Source organism: Eubalaena glacialis, chromosome 10 (assembly GCF_028564815.1).
Source record: "Eubalaena glacialis isolate mEubGla1 chromosome 10, mEubGla1.1.hap2.+ XY, whole genome shotgun sequence".
Lineage (NCBI taxonomy): Eukaryota > Metazoa > Chordata > Mammalia > Artiodactyla > Balaenidae > Eubalaena > Eubalaena glacialis.
The window spans coordinates 22,726,711-22,745,395 of NC_083725.1; the positions used below are offsets into that span (position 1 = coordinate 22,726,711).

General features: G+C 42.0%; 1 protein-coding gene across 1 annotated transcript in view; it reads left to right on the forward strand.

Moving 5' to 3' along the window:
* The window catches only part of POU2AF2 (POU class 2 homeobox associating factor 2), a 35,273-nt gene that overhangs the window by 16,142 nt on the left and 446 nt on the right, over positions 1-18,685 (forward strand). Inside the window, exons 3-4 of the mRNA XM_061203873.1 lie at positions 14,702-14,744; positions 17,257-17,555. Coding sequence (XP_061059856.1) covers positions 14,702-14,744; positions 17,257-17,555 — 342 coding nt within the window. The remainder of the gene's footprint in view (positions 1-14,701; positions 14,745-17,256; positions 17,556-18,685) is intronic.

The window sequence follows — 18,685 nt, forward strand, 5'->3', positions numbered from 1 at the left end:
GTGACACTCATACCTATTTTTCAGATGACAAAACTAAGAATTATGTAGGAATCAATGGAGCTTAGATTTGGACCCAGGTCTTTATTTTACCCAAAGTAGTATTGCCTTCTTAAGTTTACATTTCTGGTCCAAGGAAGGGCTATCTTAGGAATAACCACTTTGCTTCGGGTTCTCTGCTCAGTGCTGAGCTCACCCTTCACACTCCATACATTCTGTTGGCCCCGTCATGCTTTCGCTCCCTCTCAACCATATGTCCTCATCCCTGTCTGTCTCTGCAGCAATTCCGTAGACTGCTCAGATGTTGCCACACCCAGCCCAAACCAGAGCCAGGACCTTCCTCTCCTCTGATACCCGGACATCTTAGAAGAAACTGGACAAAGAAGTTCTCAATTTCCTTCTAGAACCTATCCATAGCTCTGTCCCAGAACCTGCTTCCAGAGTGTAGTTTCTCTCTGCCATTCCCCACCATTCCTGGACCCCTGTTCTCCTGAGCTTTGCATGGCACCTAGCCCTCCCTGTAAAAGAGGAAACCATTTCCGGAGCAAGAGTCCAAGCACACCACACCGAACTCGCAGAAACCTCTCTGCTGCTCTGCTTGAGCTCTCTAGGGTCTGCCTCCGCCAACCCATTATACTCTGACCTCTTCTTCTTGCCTGAATCTTATAGCCCTGCTCTGCCTGTTGCTGAGGTGTGATTTCTTTTCTGAAAGTTGCCGAGTTGACCTGAGAGGCTGGTATCACATGGCTTCCTCCTGGGACAGGATGTACTATGTCACTTCTCCCGCTCGAGGAGGAGGAGACCATCTCAGCTCCCTTCTGAAGGCTGGAAAAGATCCCCGAGCCCAGGGAAATGCAGAGCTTACCAGCTCAGTTGACTCTGCTGGTCCACCTCTTAGGCACTCTCACAACCTACGTGGTGTCCAGCACTCTCTCACAGTTGCACACACTAAAGAATCATATGCATACTCTGAATAAATATAATAACCACTAAGGAAAGGGGAGGGCAGTTTCCTTCTTCTCTTACCTTCTTATGAACAAACGGAAAAAGATGGAGAGAGAAGGACCACCAATAGTCTCATTTCCTGGGCAGTTTTTAGAATTCCATGCTAAAGACAGATGGAAGCCTTTACTAACATCAAAATCTAATTTTAATCAAGATATAACCCCCAAAGCCTCCTCAAACTTGGACGATTTATATACTGTGCTACTTCTCTTTGATATTCTAATGGTGGTGCTAAATAACAAAGAAAAGCCTCAAAGAAAGAAAGAGGCAGAACGTAAATAAGCCCACACACTGATTATCCATGCTTTACATTTAGGCAGTTGGCCATATATAAATTCAAAGAAGAAATCACAGCCGTTGCAGTCCTCACTGTACTTGCCAAGTGTAAAAGCAGAGCACATGTATATTCTGTTGACTCCATCGTCAGAGGCATCCGCAAGCTCTGAAGACACAGGAGTGCAAATTATCTGTACTGCTGCTATTACAAGAAATTCTCATGCTCTTCTACTATTTCTAAAAATTTACCATAAAAGTTATTTTTCATCTCTTCCACTTTCATAAAAGAACCCTTCCTACCATGTGTTCTGGCTTTAGTAAGAATTTCGCGCTTGCCTGGGCACAGCAAATGGTCATCAGATGGCCCAATGTGTATCTTTCTGCTTTGCTAATGTTTTATTTTTCTTATATATATTTCTTTATATTTTAGAAGTATGTATGCTCTTTGTGTTTATCAAATTCTTAGGAAAACTATGATTTTTCCTTAATGAGTACATCTCGCTTGCCCTTGCTACTTTTTTCTGAATTGCCAGCAGAAGGATCCATTCATTTGTAATGTTTGCCCAGTTATTGATAAATGGAATCAGTGTCTACCCTGGGAGTGTCCCCCCAAACCTTTCACTCACTCTCATAACGCAGTGCTTTGCATATTGCTTGTTAACGTTGCCAACTAACCCCCTTCCTGAGCCCAGAAAGAATTTAAAAAGAAAAAAAAAGCATTTTCTGAGCAGGCAATGCCTTGTAAACTCCAAATGCCAGTGTTTTAATGCATAAGTACATATTATATCCCCGGCATTCATTTCAATGAATGTTTTATCTAAAGCTTTCAAAATGGCCCGTTGTCTGACTTTAATTAGCCCATGGTCCCGCCTGTTTGGAGAACTGAACCACATTTCCAGGGCTGTCCATGGCCCCCACCCAGCCACCTGCTCCTTCACAATTGCAGAAATCTTAAAAAAAATAATAATAATAAAGGCAAACCTTCTGCAAGCACCTTATTTTTTCAGCTGTCTTATTGATTCTGTAGGGTTTTTTTTTTAATATCACAAAATTTAAAACATTTCCTGGTGGTGAATCCTTTCACACAGCTTGCAAAAATAATCAGATTTTGCAGTGAAATAGCCATGGCGAGTCCATCTGGCAGAGCTGAAGTTCTGCAGATTCTGCTCTGGCCAAAGTGTACAGGACCATTTATTAATGTGCATCCCAGCAGCTCCTGTTGTTCTAACTTAGCTACATAAATACAAATAGCATTCCAAAGGCACACCGAGACCCAGGGGTTAAAAAAAAAAAAGCGTTTCATTTTGTAACTCAAGCCACAGAAATCACTTTCCCACAAGAGGCAGCCTGGACATAATTTTGCGCCAAGCAGGAGAGTTTTAACGGTAAAATTTCAAGAAACTGTCAGAAATCTGGAATTCTGTAAACAGTGTTACTTTCCAAAGGCCATAAAATAGTTCATATACTAGAAATGCAAGACACTTGGAATCACAGTTTTTTTTTTAATTTGAGATTTACAATAAAGATATAAGACTTAAATTCTATTTTTAAGTTTTTATTAACTGGTTGTTTCGATTACAAAAGTAACACATGGTAAAATTTCAAACATAATAAAACAATATAAGATAAAAAATAGAAGTCTACTGACCTTCCCTGCCTACCAATCCCCTCGTTCTACTTCCCAGGGTCACCGTACTGAGTTTTATGTGCAATCTTCCAGAATTTCTCTATGACATTATATTAGAAAGAAATTAAGCTGTTGCACCAAGTTAATGAACATCAAAATCTTAGATATTTACTTGTACTATTACAAAAATGCATAAAATAATGTTCTCATGGTGAATTCCTGTCCCACAAGAGAGAATTTAAACAGGCCTTTTTTAGTCTTCATTTTACTTCTATACGTTTGAAGGCACTAAGCAAAGCACTTCATCCTTTCATGTCTCCATCTTATGTCAATTACATAGTCCCTACTGTCACCTGAAGTGATGATATTGCAAACAAGGTGCACAAATACAACTCTTTCTTTGTGAGATAAATCCCCTATAATCTAGGCTTTATAGATGCAACGTAAATGTTTTTAAGGATATATGTTTCAATATTCCTTCCTCACAAACTCTTATAGGCTTTAGGATTGGACCTACACAATGCCCTATTAAATCACTTAAGGATGTAGAGTTTTTTTCCTCTGTAAACAGGGCAGTATGAGGGAGACATGCCAGGCCCCTCTTTACACACGGTTATCAGTGGGGAGGATGGGGATAAAGAAGAAAAGAGAGAAAGAACCCTGGCAATTGGTACAACTGGGACAGCTGGCCAGCAGCCCTTAGCACCCACAGGGAGAGTATCAGCTCCCGCCAAGCTCTAACACAAAGCCAAACAGAGGTGGATATAAATGTCCCCTGCTGGCCTCCCGAAACCCCGCCCTACTGAGAGCCCCTCAGACCTGTATCACTGGATCTGTTCAGCTGCAATAGCCCATACGCTTACCCCACCAACCATTTCTGACCCATCATTTTCAGCCCCAGATTAAATTTCCTAGAATGCCACTTTCAGCACGTCTACACTGCTAAGAACCATCTAAAGGACCACTGCCTGCTAGTGGACAAAGTCCAAGGTCCTCAGCCTGGCACAAAAAAGCTTTTTATAACCTGGCTCCTGCTCCCTCCTCCAGCTTCTCCCCAGTTTCCCTGTCTGCACACTTCCTGCACACATTTCCATGTCTCTGACATGCTGTCCACACATTTGAGCCTTTGCTTTGCTCCCCAACGACAAAGCCCCTTATCCTATCTGCTTACTGATTTCTTTTCATCCTTCAAAAGGGGATTCATATATCACCTACAGTACGATACGTTCAGTCATCCCTCAAGATAGCAACTCGCCTCCACCCCTACCCTCATCCTAACCCCAACCTCCTCCCCCTACCTGCACTAAATCATGGTTAGAGTAGATCTAGTAGAATCCAGCCTATGCCACTCACTAGCTTCGTGACCTTGAAAAGTCCTTATACCGTCTATTAATTTCCAATCTGTAATCTAGAGATAATAACTTACTACAATCTATTTCATTGGTTAATGACAAGGCTTTAATGAGATAATGCATGTGAATCTTTAGCATACTGCAGAGTATGTACAGCACACAAATGTTAGTTGTTGCTAAAAATGATGAAACACATATGTAAAGTGCCTAATACAGAGTCTGGCATGAAGTAGGTATTCATAAAATGCTAGTCCTCTCAACCCTTATTTTTATTACTGCACCAATTACATATATATTTCTGCAACTCTCTTCTTTTTGAAACTGTGAGCTCCCTTAGAATCCATGCCTTTTTCCTCTTTGTATTTCTGGAAATTAGGCACACAATATATTTTTTTAAGATTTTTTGACGTGGACCATTTTTAATTTGAATTGAATTTGTTACAATATTGCTTCTGTTTTATGTTTTGGTTTTTTGGCCCCGAGGCATGTGGGATCTTAGCTCCCCGACCAGGGATCGAACCTGCACCCCCTGCATTGGAAGGCGAAGTCTTAACCACTGGGCCGCCAGGGAAGTCCCCACAACATATTTTTATTTAATCAATTAAGTGAAACTTCTGCTCTGGGCAAACCAACTTGCTTGTTATTCCTTGAAGAAGAACCATGTTTTTCCATGTCTGTGCTTGGTTCACAAAATTCCTTGCACCTGGGAGTTTCCTTTCTCCTCTACATCCTCTCATCTTTCAGTGCCAAATTCAAATCCTTAGCACATTGATTTGCCCCTTTCCTCACTTCCAGAGTATATAGAGCATGGACCATGCACCTGGAAACTAGGTACATACTGTTCTGTACCATGAGCTACTTTTTCCTGGGTATGTCTCTATCAGTTACTTATTGCTGCATAAGAGCCCACTGAACCTTAGTCATTTATAATAATGATTTATTATTTCTCACAATACTGTGGGTTGGCTGTGTACTTCTGTGCACTCATGAAGTTGCATTCAACTGGAGGTCCAGCCTTGTCGGAAAGTCCAGGATGGCTCCTTCCATGTCTGGCAGTTGGTGCTACTGTCAGCAGAGTGCCTGGATTCGCTTCCACACACTCACTCATCCTCCAGGAAGCTAGACTGACTTTTTTTTTTTTTTTAATACATTGGGGGATTTTTTTAATTTTTTTTAAATTTATTTTTTGGCTGTGTTGGGTCTTCGTTGCTGCGCTCAGGCTTTCTTTGGTTGCGGCGAGTGGGCTTTACTCTTCCTTGCAGTGTGCGGGCTTATTGCGGTGGCTTCTCTTGTTGTGGAGCACGGGCTCTAGGTACACGGGCTTCAGTAGTTGCAGCACACGGGCTCAGTAGTTGCGGCACACGGACCCTAGAGTGCGCGGGCTTCAGTAGTTGTGGCTTGCGGGCTCTAGAGTGCAGGCTCAGTAGTTGTGGCACATGGGCTTAGTTGCTCCGCGGCATGTGGGATCTTCCCTGACCAGGGATCGAACCTGGGTCCCCTGCATTGGCAGGCGGATTCTTAACCACTGCGCCACAAGGGAAGTCCTAGAATGACTTTTTAAGAGGAAATTGTAAGGCAGCATTTCAAGCAAGCAAAGGTGAAAGCAGCAAATCCTCTTGAAGTCTAGATTCTGAAACTCACACAACATCACTTCTGCCACATTCTGTTAGTCAAAGCAAGTCACAAAACCATCCCAGATTCAAGGGGTAGAGAGATAGACTAACTTATCGATGGGAAGAGCTGTAAAGTAATTCTGGCCATATTTAATCCACCACAAATGGCTTGTGTCCCTAAGTAGATACTAATCTAAGCCCTTGTTGCATTTTTTCTAGCACCTGAAACATTCAGCATTGTGCCTAGCTTATCAGAGGTGCCCAGTAAATATCTTTGGTTTGATGGAAGGGCTAGTGCACAGAACCTACTGGTTATGTCATTGAGAGGTTAAAGGAGAATAAATTTGAGAGTCAGAGAGTTTGGGTTTAAATCCTAGTTCTGTAATTTACTAAATAGATAATTTGGGACACATTACTTAACTTCTCTGATGCTTGGTTTCCTCTTTTGTCAACTTGAGATGGTAGTATCTACTTTATAATAAGATAACATCATATAAAGCATCTGGCACATGGTAGATGCTTAAAACTGTAGTTCCTACTCATTATGGAGTGTTTTTCTTATTTATGATTAAATTCTATGTATCAGTAACTCAGATAACTGGTTCATAAATCAAAACCTCTTTCAAACTTTGCAAAACTAGTAAGATTTATTAGAACAGGTATGGTATAGTTTAGTCACTGTATAAGATTTCACACCAATCAGAATGCCCCAGTTCTACTACATACTTGTCACATTAACTAAGGCATCTAATTCTCCATGCCCATTTTCTTCTGGAGGAAGAAGCTATTCCATCCTAACACAGGTGTCCATTTAAAAGCTAACAGCATTATATCTGGCATTAACTTTACATTCATTTCAAAGTTGGAGGAAAATCATATGACTTACGGTGGGTCTCAAAACAGATATTAAAAGATGGTTTTAAAATGTTCAGTATTTCATCAGTTCCACCTCTCTCCCAACCATAGATATAACGACAATGAAAAATTAAATATACTGTGAATTCCTTGAAAAAGGATCACAGCTATTCACAAGTGGCTATGATTTTTATTTAAGCATTAATAACAATATATTTAAGTTTAAAGAGACACTTTCAAACTATGTAATCAGAATTTTTAAAATATACAGCAGTGTGAAAAAGCTTATGCTACTTGGAGCTCTCTTCCTTAGTACATTTCAAAATAGTCCTTCAACTAGGTTGGCATCTAAAAATATTATAGGGTCATAAAAATGACAATAAATGTACTGAACTCCTAATCTTATCACTTTACTACCGTGGTGACCTGTTGGTTCAAATTAACTCATTTTCATGGAGGGGCTTTTGGGGCAGCTGTGAGGCTGCTGTGTTAGCTACAGGAAGTTGCAGACTGGCAAATTTCATTCAAATGTAAACCTCTAAATTTGGCTACCTGGCATTGCAGGATCCTGTTGTTTGCAGTATGCAAAATAAAAATTATATACCATCTCGCTTGGTCAAAATGTATGGGCTTTTCGATATTAATTTCAATATTACTTCTGGAGAATTAGTATGGTGAGATGCAACTGCGTGAATATAATATCTTTTTTTTAAATAAATTTATTTATTTATTTTTGGCTGCGTTGGGTCTTCGTTGCTGTGCATGGGCTTCCTCTATTTGTGGTGAGCCGGGGCTACTCTTTGTTGCGGTGCACAGGATTCTCATTGCGGTGGCTTCTCTTTGTTGTGGAGCACGGGCTCCAGGCGCGCGGGCATCAGTAGTTGTGGCGCATGAGCTCAGTCGCTCCGCGGAATGTGGGATCCTCCCAGACCAGGGCTCGAACCCTTGTTCCCTGCATTGGCAGGCGGACTCCCAACCACTGCACCACCAGGGAAGTCCCAAATATAATATCTTGAACAAGGTGAAAAGGAATGTGTTTTCCCTTCACAAGAGCAATGATAACTAGTGCACATGCCGAAGGCTCATGTTTTAAGCTGTTCTGTCTCAACCTATAAATCTGGGATGCCAGCTCTAAAATCTATCCAGTGAAATCCTTCCCAGTCCCAACATAAGCCCTTTAGATCTCGTCTATGTTCTGTGAGACAAACTGAAGTTGTGTGTTATCATTGCTTTTTATATTACTTATCCATCTAAATATTTCCCAGGCCACCATAGAGAGCACAGCACTAATTACAGCTATAAATAATTAAATGGAAATGTTTTATATCATGGTGGTGGGTCATAAGAGTTTGTTAAAGTGGTCAAAATTCATCAAACTGTATGCTTAAAATTTGTGAATTTTATTATATGTAAATTATACCTTAATAAAGCTGACGTCCCCCCAAAAAATAGAATCTCCACTGAAGGACTAAAGAGTGTGTGTGTGTGTGTGTGTATATATATATACACACACACATATATGCAGAGTAGTTTTTTTTTTAATTTACTTATTTTCGGCTGTGTTGGTTCTTTGCTGCTGTGCGTGAGCTCTCTCTAGTTGCGGTGAGCGGGGGCTACTCTTCGTTGCGGTGCGTGGGCTTCTCATTGCAGTGGCTTCTCTTGTTGCAGAGCACAGGCTCCAGGCACGCGGGCTTCAGTAGTTGTGCCTTGCGGGCTCTAGAGCACAGACTCAGTAGTTGTGGTGCACGGGCTTAGTTGCTCCGCGGCATGTGGGATCTTCCCGGACCAGGGACCGAACCCATATCCCCTGCATTGGCAAGCGGATTCTTAACCACTGCGCCACCAGGGAAGCCCCCCAGGGTAGTATTTACACACAGGGAAATACAAATCCCACTAGATCTTTGTGAGCTTTTATATAATTATATGATCTCTCTGAATGTCCCTAAGTCTCCTTTATACTAATTTTTTAAACTATGATGTTTTCCGACTTTTATTTTCAAGTTATGAAAGCTCTTGGAAGGCAGTATGCTGTGGTAGTTAAGAAACAGGCTCTGAAATCAGAAAGGTCCTTGTCTGATCCCACCCACCACCACTAACAACAACCCTACCTGCAGGGGAACCTGAGTTATTCTCTCTGTTTCAATTTCCTCATCAAGATGAAAATAGCATTACTTATCTTCTGGGGTGGTTGTGATAATTAAATGAGTTACTAGATATAACACATTTGGTCACGTGCCTAATGGTGTGCTTATGAAATTGCTACAAGTGCGTGCTTCTGAATTTTATTTATAATCTAAATCTCTGCTGGAAAATGTTGGCAGTCATAGAAAAATAAAAAGTTAAAAATAAAAGCTGCTATGGGTAAAACAGGACAGTATCTACTTCTAGTTTTAATACTTAGGGATTTGACACTGTTTCAGGCAGTCAACAGTCTGGAGGTGGGGAGATGGTACCCAAAACAAAATAGAATTCTGCATAAAACAAATTTTGCTAATTTGTTGGGCTGGAAGTAAGGGAAATCACCAAAGCTAGGGGGTTTGGGGCAGGGGGGGTTGGGTTGAAGGTTAGCATGGAAGGTGGGGAAAATGTTTGAGCAGAAGTAAGGGCACAGAATGATGAGAAGATGATCACACCAAAAAGGCAGATTCCCCTAAGGAAGGGTGTTCAAATTAGCCTGATACATGAAGACTGGTTCTTGAGCTATTTTTGCCAAGATTGGGGAGCTGAACCTGGGACAGGGAACCTGGAAGGGAGCTGCCTCCCAAGAAATATAAACATAACTCTTCTGGAGAAACACAACCTCAAGTTAGGAACCCAGATTTTCACAGATTAAGGTCAACCAGATATGAGTTTCAATCAAAGATCACCAAATGCACAAGGAAACAAGTCACTAAGAATGACAGTCAGCATAAACAATAAAGTTAAATTCCCAGGACTTTCAGATATTAGAACTACCAAATACAAAATAAACAATAACATGATACATAATGAACACTCAACAAAAGACCAAGCAAAATATTTAAAAAATCAATGGAACTTCTATAAATGAAAAACTATCTAATCATTGATACTAAAAAAATTCAATGTTTGTCTTAAACAGTAATTTAGCTACAGTTGAAGAAGGAATTAGTGAACTGGATGTAGAGTTGAAGAAATCTATACCCATCTATCCCAAAATATAGAACATAGAATCATGGATATAAAGGAAGTAACAAAAAGTTAAGAGTATATAGGGGATAAAAGTAAAAGATTTAACATACATCGAAGACCCAGAAGGAGAGAATACAGATAATACAGGCAAGGCAATATTTAAGGAGAGGATGGTTGAAACTTTTCTGAAAGACATGTATCCCCAGCCACATGAAGCATACCCTATACAAGCAGAATACATTTTAAAAATCTACCTCAAGGTAAAATGAGATGGACTTGAAAAACCATAAAGACAAAGGGAGTATATTTAAAAAGTAGTCAGAAAAGAAAGAAAGATTGTTACAAAGAATAAGTTTAAGGTTAATAGCAAACTTCTCAACAGCAATCATGGAAGCCACAAGACAGTGGAGGGCTATCTTTAAAGTGCTGACAAAAGAATAACTGTAAAGTTACAATTATGAACTCCAAAATAGTATCTTTTAAGTACAAGGGCAAAAGAAATTATATTTTCAGATAAATAAAAAACTGAAACAGTTTACCACCAACACCACCTACAGGGAAGGAATTTTCTAAAGGGTTATTTCAGAAGAAGGAAAATGAAATCTAGTAAAAAAGTTTGGAGGACAGATAAGCAAAGAAAATGATGAACATGTAAGTAAATCTAATACAGATTTACTTGATAAAATGATGATGAAAATAATTATGAAGTCTAATTTGTGGAGGTTTAATAAAAAGAAGCAAGCTAAAATACAAGAAAATACATACTCGTGTAAATTAGGAGAGGAGCAGTAAGAGTTAATGTCCTAAGGATCTTCTGTCAGTGGGAGGTTTAAGATACTGTTTGTAGGGACTTCCCTGGTGGCGCAGTGGTTAAGAATCCACCTGCCAATGAGTGGGACACGGGTTTTATCTGGGAAGATCCCACATACCGCGAGCAACTAAGCCCGTGCGCCACAACTACTGAGCCTGCACTCCAGAGCCCGCGAGCCACAACTACTGAGCCCGTGTGCTGCAACTACTGAAGCCTGCGTGCCTAGAGCCCATGCTCCGCAACAAAAGAAGCCACCGCAATGAGAAGCTTGTGCACTGCAATGAAGAGTAGCCCCTGCTCTCCGCAACTAGAGGAAGCCTGCGCACAGCAAGGAAGACCCAATGCAACCAAAAATAAATAAAATAAAATAAATACAATTTTTTAAAAAGATACTGTGTGTTGGCTTTGTTAAATACACAGGTAAAATTTTATGACTAATCGTAAAGAATGGAAATAGAGTGTTTACTTTCCACAGCAGGTAAAGGGCAAAAGTATGTAGGAGAAACAAACACAAGAGGTTTCTTTTCATCAAATAATAAATAAAATCAACTAGGCTAGTAATTATGAAAGCTTTGTAGAGTCTTCAGGTATTAAAATTGGGTTGGGGTGGGGGGTACAGTGCTGGCAATTTCACAGTAATAATTAAAACTGGGCAGAAGAAGAAGAAGGGATATAAGAAGACTGTTGGTGGCATTGGTGGTGGTAGAAGCTGCAGGGGCTGTGTTGGCACAGACTGAGTTCTGTTCATGCCTCAGGCAGAGGCCAGGGCAGAGCCACAGCAGCTGATGAACCAGTGCATGGCTGACAGGTGCCGATACTTCTGTCCATCAGGTTGGGCTTGTGCACTGCATCTCACAGAAGCCTTCCTCCTGGCCCCAGCCTTGGCCAGAGCAGTTTAAGGGAGCAGGCAGGGAGGAAAAGAGGCAGGAGAGCAAAAGGACATTTCCCCAGGCAGCACCCAGGACAGCTACGCCCTGCCACACCCTGCTTACCCAGTGAAGGAGGCTGAGGCAGAAGCCAGAGGGAATGGGCCCTGGCACAGACCTCGGAGGAAAGACCCAGACGGACAGAGCTGGAAATCAGAGGGAAACACTGGATAACATGGGCCCTGGCAACATGGGAAAATGTGCCCAAACACAAGTGCTTCTATAGTTAATCACTAACTCCTTTCCTTCCCATATAAGAATCACAGTACCCTGACCTACACCCACCTCTGACCCTGCATGCCCACGAGTTCCCTTCTGCCATTTGCCATTGTTAATTTATTAGGGAGTTTGAGATTAGCAGAGGCAAACTATTATATATAGAATGGATAAACAACAAGGTCCTACTGTATAGCACAGGGAACTATATTCAATATCCTGTGATAAACCATAATGGAAAAGAATATAAAAAAACATATATGCATAAATGAATCACTTTGCTGTACAGTACAAACTTACACAACATTGTAAATCAACTATATGTCAATAAATTAAATTTAACAAAAAAAGAAAGTGTTAACTTATTAAATAGGAAAACATGTTTAGAGGAATATACCACAGATTTGAAGAGACATAAAAATGCATCTGAGTGATAATAGCTAATACTTACATCCTCCTTACTCTAAGCCAGGAACTATTCTAAGTGCTTGACACATAAAATCACATTTAATCTTCATGTGCCCAAGATCACACAGCTAACAAGAGGCAGAGCTGGGATTCAAACACACACTCTGGTTCCAGAGTCTTCACTCTCAAATACTGTGCTACTTCTGAACGGTTGGAGGACATTTTGCCTGAAGAAGATACAATTCCAGTTTGGGGCTATGCGTGGAATGTTTTTACCCCACCCCCATAATTCATATGTTAAAGCCCTCATCCCTGGAAGCAACCTAAGTATCCATTGACAGATGAATGGATAAAGAAGATGTGGCACATATATACAATGGAATATTACTCAGCCATAAAAAGGAACAAAATTGAGTTATTTGTAGTGAGGTGGATGGACCTAGAGGCTGTCATACAGAGTGAAGTAAGTCAGAAAGAGAAAAACAAATACCATATGCTAAGACATATATATGGAATCTAAAAAAAAAAAAAAAAGCCCTGATCCCCAGCGCGATGGTATTTGGAGATGGGGCCTTTGGGGAGGTAGTTAGGTCATGAGGGCAAAGCCCTCATAAATGGGATTGGTGCCCTTATAAGAAGAGACACATGGAAAAGATGATCTCTCTTTGTGCCACATGAAGACACAGTGAGAAGACAACCATCTGCAAGCCAGGATGAGGGCCCCCAGAGAACCTGACCATACTTGCACCCTGATCTCAAACTTCCAGCCTCCAGAACTGGGAGAAATGTTTGTTGTTTAAGCCACCACATCTATGGTATTTGTTATAGCAGCCCAGACTGATTAAGACAGTTGAGAAATGATGGGTTATCTTCAGATATTTGAAGAGCTATGTATGGAAGAACGGTTTAAATTATTCTGTATGGACCAAGGAGATTAGAATTAAGAACATGACTCTTTTCAGCCTACTTTATCACAGCTGGAGGTCCCCAGAAAAGAAACAGGCTTTCTCAGAGGGTGCTGAGTTCTCCACCACTAGAGGCTAAATGCACGCAGGGCTGATAACATGGAGAGGATTTCAGCCTTGAGTGGTTGTTGAATGAGACTCTCTGTAAAATCTCTTCCAACTCTTGAGAGTCTGTAGGATTATTAGGGTCAAGACTAAGTGTTCAAATCCGAAGAGCTAGATGTTGAGGACTCACCTTTTACAACAGCAACATTGTTCCTGGGCATCTTGGAGCCAGAGCTTGCATTTGTATATCTTAAGACTCTACACACCTGGATACTCTTCCTTCAGCGCTCAGCTTAAGCATCACCTCCTCCAGGATATGTCCCCCATCCCATCCCTAATACTGGCTTAGGTGTCCACCTCAGCCCATCTTACCTCTACAATGCCACTTCTCACACCACACTGAATTATCTGTTTCATCATCAATCACTCCCTGTATTAGTGTCCTAGGGCTACAGTAACAAATTACCACAAATGGGATACGTTAAAACAAAAATTTACCGTCTCACAAATCTGGAGACTAGAAGTCCAAAATCAAGTTGTCGGCGGGCCAGGCTCCCTCTGAAGGCTTTAGGAGAGCATCCTTCTTTGCCTCTTCCTAGCTTCTGGTGGTTGCTGGCAAACCTTAGTGTTCCTTAGCTTGAAGTTGTAGCTCTCAGATTTCTGCCTCTTTCTTCAGACTGCCTTCTCCCCTCTGTGTGTGTGTCTCTGCGTGTCTCTCTCCTCTTCTTATAAGGGCAACAATCATATTGGATTTAGGGCCCATAATCCTCCAGGATGAACTCATTTTAATTTAACTAGTTTCATCTTCAAACCTTCTATTTCCAAATAAGTTCACATTCACAGGTTCTGGTAATTAGGACTTCAATATATCTTTTCAGGGGACATAATTCAACCGACAACATCCCTCAACCTCCTATGCTCACTAAACTGCGGGATCTTTGAAGGCTATTTTTATTCCAAATATTTTTATTGTGTCTGTGATGAATCACTCTCTGTTCTGGACACTGAGAACAAGTCACAGTCAAGGTCTCTACCCTTAGTGAAGCTTCCATTCTACATGGAGGCAGACAGCTTAAAAAGTGGCCATTCAATGTTAAAACCAAATACAAACATATTTGTGTGTGCATGTATGTATGTATTTATATAAATCATTGATATATATTTGATGAAGGATATTAACACAAACATTAAAAAAAAAACCAAAGGATAAATTATTTCATCTAGACTGTGCTTTTTGGCAAGTTTATCAGAATCTAAAACTTTGGTGGTTCTCTGTCCCTTGTTTGTTTTCTGGTATTGTGTTCTTAACTCTCGTTTGACACCCCTCTAAGCTAACCTCTCCTAAAATGTTTCTTAGTAGCAGAAAATAAAGCTTGTAAAATGTATTCCTAAGCTTTTTTTAAGTTCAAACTTGCAACTAAAGAAGAAAACACTTGTGCCCCGTCTGTCTTCCAGGGCAGTGTCAGTTCTGCTCAGTCTCCGTTTGGTCCGATGCCAGGTGAGTATTGCAGTTCAAGGGGCAATTCCTTCCCTTTTGAGCTAAATCAGGCATTTAGGCTTGCATTCTTTCATAGCTGCTTTACAGCACTTGCAAAATTTTGCAGCTTTAAAACATTTATTTTTAAAATGTAAAATCAGGGAAGGCAGACCTCATTCAGTCATTCCTGAATTTGGAATGCATTCTGTCCAGCATAAGCTTATTGGGCAAAAGCAATAGCAATTAAGCCCTTGATACAGTTTTTAAATGTCTAAGATTCTGGCACTGTGGTCTGATAGATTATGAACTTGCTTCAGAACAGAAAGAGAGAGACTTGAGGGCAGGTGGAATAACAATTATTTACTGGTGCTTTCTGTATGCCAGGCACTTAGTTAAGCATCTAACATTCATTTTAATACATATGTCTCATTAAGTACTCCTGGTGGGATGGAATAGGGGCATTCTTAATAATAATTTGGGGCACTCTCATATGTGTGTGTATACACACGTAGACACACACACACGCGCACACACACACACATATGTTCCTTCCAGATCCCAAACTCAGAAGGGCATATGGTTTCTCAATAATTTTGGTAATCTTCAGAGCTGGAAAAGGGAAAGGAATAAGAGCAGGAGACGATCCCACATATCTGAATGTCTCTATGCTGTGTTTCCCAATCATATTTATTGTCTCTGGAATCTGGTTGTATCTGCTCCATTCTACAGAAGAAAATTTCTGCAGCCTCTGTTATCATCTAGAATTATTCTTCCTCTTTTTAGGGAGAAAAATACATGCTTAAAAAGCAAAGGGTTTTCTTCTCTGTGTTTTTTTATTTGGAAATTGGAAATACAGACATGAGATCCTGGAAGCCTTGTTTACTTATTCTTCATTCTGTTCTCAGCCTTAACCACTACTGTGGATATAAATTCATGGCATGAAACAAAACCTTATTTATTGATATTAATTTTCACTTGCACAGATGTTTTTTTCTGGAGAATTATGCTTACGATGAAACCTATAACTGCAGCTTTCAAATTCATGAGCAGATTAGAAGTTTGGGGCTATAGAATTTAAGATGAAAGTGGAGTGAGTGGAATTGTGCTTTAAGTTTCTACAGGGAATTTTGATTTCCTCTGAATGAATGAATAAATTCACATGTAATTGTTGAACACAGTATTATATGACTGGGTTTACAGAAAATGTGTAGGACATAAGCTCTGCCCCCATGGAGCTTGCAGGTTGATTGGAAAGAGGGCTGTAACTCAGGTGAGAGAGTATCGAGCCTAATACAAAGTGCCACATCAGGTGTCAGGGGCCAAAGTGCTGTGTCTGGAGAGTCATGTACGACTGAGTCAGGGTAATAAGAAGGAGGGTCTTGATGAGTCTCTCTTCTCTCCCTGTGAAAGAGTGGGCAGGGTGGGCAGGGACAAAGCTCAGAAGCGGTCCACTGTGGTTGGGGAAGGTGAGAAAGACAAGCACCCGCATCGTCCTCCCAGCTCAGCCTCTCTGTGACCTGAGGGAGTAGGTCTTAGCTAATTGGATCACACCCACCACCAGCTGGGAAAAAAAAATCAGTTTTACAGCCCTTGAGTCTGTGCTCCTGAACATGTTCTAAGTGATGATGGGTTTCCTGCTACAACTGAGCTACGAGATCAGAAAGTCTTTAGCAAACACATCTCTTCTCCTCTGGGACTATTTCACTGGCCTTACCTTAAATGAGATTCTTCTCAGTTTCAGCCTCTCCAGGTTTCTACCAAGGGGAGCTTTCTGTGCCACGCATTCCCTTCTCACGCTTGCAGTGCCCAGGTGAGCTGAGTGAGAGACTCAACGTGGCCACAAGAGGGCAGCAAATAACACCAGACTCATCAAGGCCAGAAAACATTTTTTGTGGTCCTCTAACTTTGCTTCACAGAAGCAAAGCAAGCAGCCGTTTCTGGTGCCTAATAGGTACAAGTCACGGCCAGTGTACAAAAAAAATTAGAAGAAGAGTACAGCCTGCCTCTGATTTGGGGCGGGGTTATTGTCTCACCTTATCTAGAGATGCTGAGTCTCACATAACATGCCCCAGAAGCAGCCTCTTGTAAACAGTCCTGTATCTATGGGGACAGAGCTCAGAAGCTGTGAAAAAGATACTTCATTAGATGAAATGTAAATGCCAAGGGCTTCTTATTCTATCTCCTTAAGCCCAAAGAGATAGAATAAGAACAGCGCCTAGCACAGCACCTGGCACATTGAAGGTGACAAGAAGTGAGAGACACTGAACAGTTATTGCTCCATCTAAAGTGAACTTATCCCCAAAGGCAGAGCGAACTTTAAATGTATGAATTATTTGGGCTGCACCAGTTAAAAGAGGTAATGCCGCTATATTTAAGGCCTTTCAAGACATTTATTTATCTATTTAAATGTTGGCCTTGGCGTCAGGCCTGCGTTGGAAATACCATTTCACACGTGGAGAGACCTGGCTGCAACAGAGATGCCTTGACTTCCTCCGAGGAAACTTTTGCCCGTTTGTTTTCCCCTTGGCAACAGGCTCACGGGTGATGTCAGGTTACTATGGTGACAGGAGATCCCTCCTATCCGACTCGGACTTCCACAACAGTAAACACTTCGCAAACGATGCCTGCACCCGAACTGTGGCGCAGGACTTTGCCTGCGAGTCCTCGGCAGGGCAGGGCCACCCGGCCCACCTGGACTCCTACTTCCCGGAGTTCTACGGGGACCACCGCCCCACGGCCCTGACCCCCAACAGCGGCTCCCTGTTCAGCGCCTCACCCCTGCCACAGCTCCTGCCGCCGCCCTTCCCCAGCGAGCCCGCACACTTCGTGCTGGTGAGTATGCAGAGGCTTAGTTTAGGGGGTCACTAACGTCGGGGACCCCGCAGCCCTGGCCAGCCCATGTGCTCAGCAACCAGGTCTGCTCGCCCCGGAGACCCCCGGGAGGCTGCTCTGCACCGCCCCGGGAGATGCCAGGATCCACGCCCAGGGAGCCCTCCCCAAAGATCCGTGCCAGCCACGCGGCAGGAAGCTCTATCCAGGGATTTGGGCGGGGACGACTGATAAAACAGGATATATATCCATTTTGTTAATATTCTACCGATTGTGCCAGATGTTTCCCCATTATTCCTCCCGTGCGTAAGGAAAGAGCTCTGAAGTTACCTCGCAGACAGCGAGGCTGTCAGCCAGGGCAGGTGCATCAGGACTCCTCTCGCCCTCCCCCTCCCTGCCTCCCCTCTCCCACCATATTTCTACCCTCTAGAACCTTGTTCTCTCGCAGTCCTTCCAGAGATGAGTTCATAAAGAAGAATACTAGTAACTTTCTTATACTGTAAAGCCCTCAACCACAAAGGCATGAAACTCTGGAGATGGGATTTTAGACAAAACAGGCTGTGGGAGAGTAGGAATTAACATTATTGAGTATCTACTGCAGCCAGGAACTTTTACGTGCGTTTGCTCATTTGATACTTGCAACAACTCAGGGTATGGTTATTAAAGTCCCATCTCACAGATGCACAAAGTGAAGTACTCAGAGTCAGGAAGGTAGTAAGTGGCCCAGCCATGAATCGAACCCAAATCTTTCCAGCTCCAAGCCTATGAGGCTCTACCTCCTTGCTCACTGAGGGCAGGTAGCCTTCCTAGCCCACTCAGAAGCCCACTGTGTAGCTTAGGGTCTGCTTCTTCCAGGAGTAAATGATGAAACGCTGTCAAAATGTTCATTTTATTATCTTCACATTTAATGTTTTCTGGGGAAAGGGCTCTCTCTCTCACTCCACACACACACACACACAATCTAATTCTAGAGTAAGAAAGGAACTAAAACTTTCACTGCCAATGTGAAACACCAGAGGGGAGAGCTGCCAGGTAAGGAGGCTTTGGACAGCAGAGGGAGGACACCTAGTCTGCTTTGGAAGACATGGGCCAGCAGCACCCTGTGTTGGGAAGGAAATCTGCCCATGTCCGAC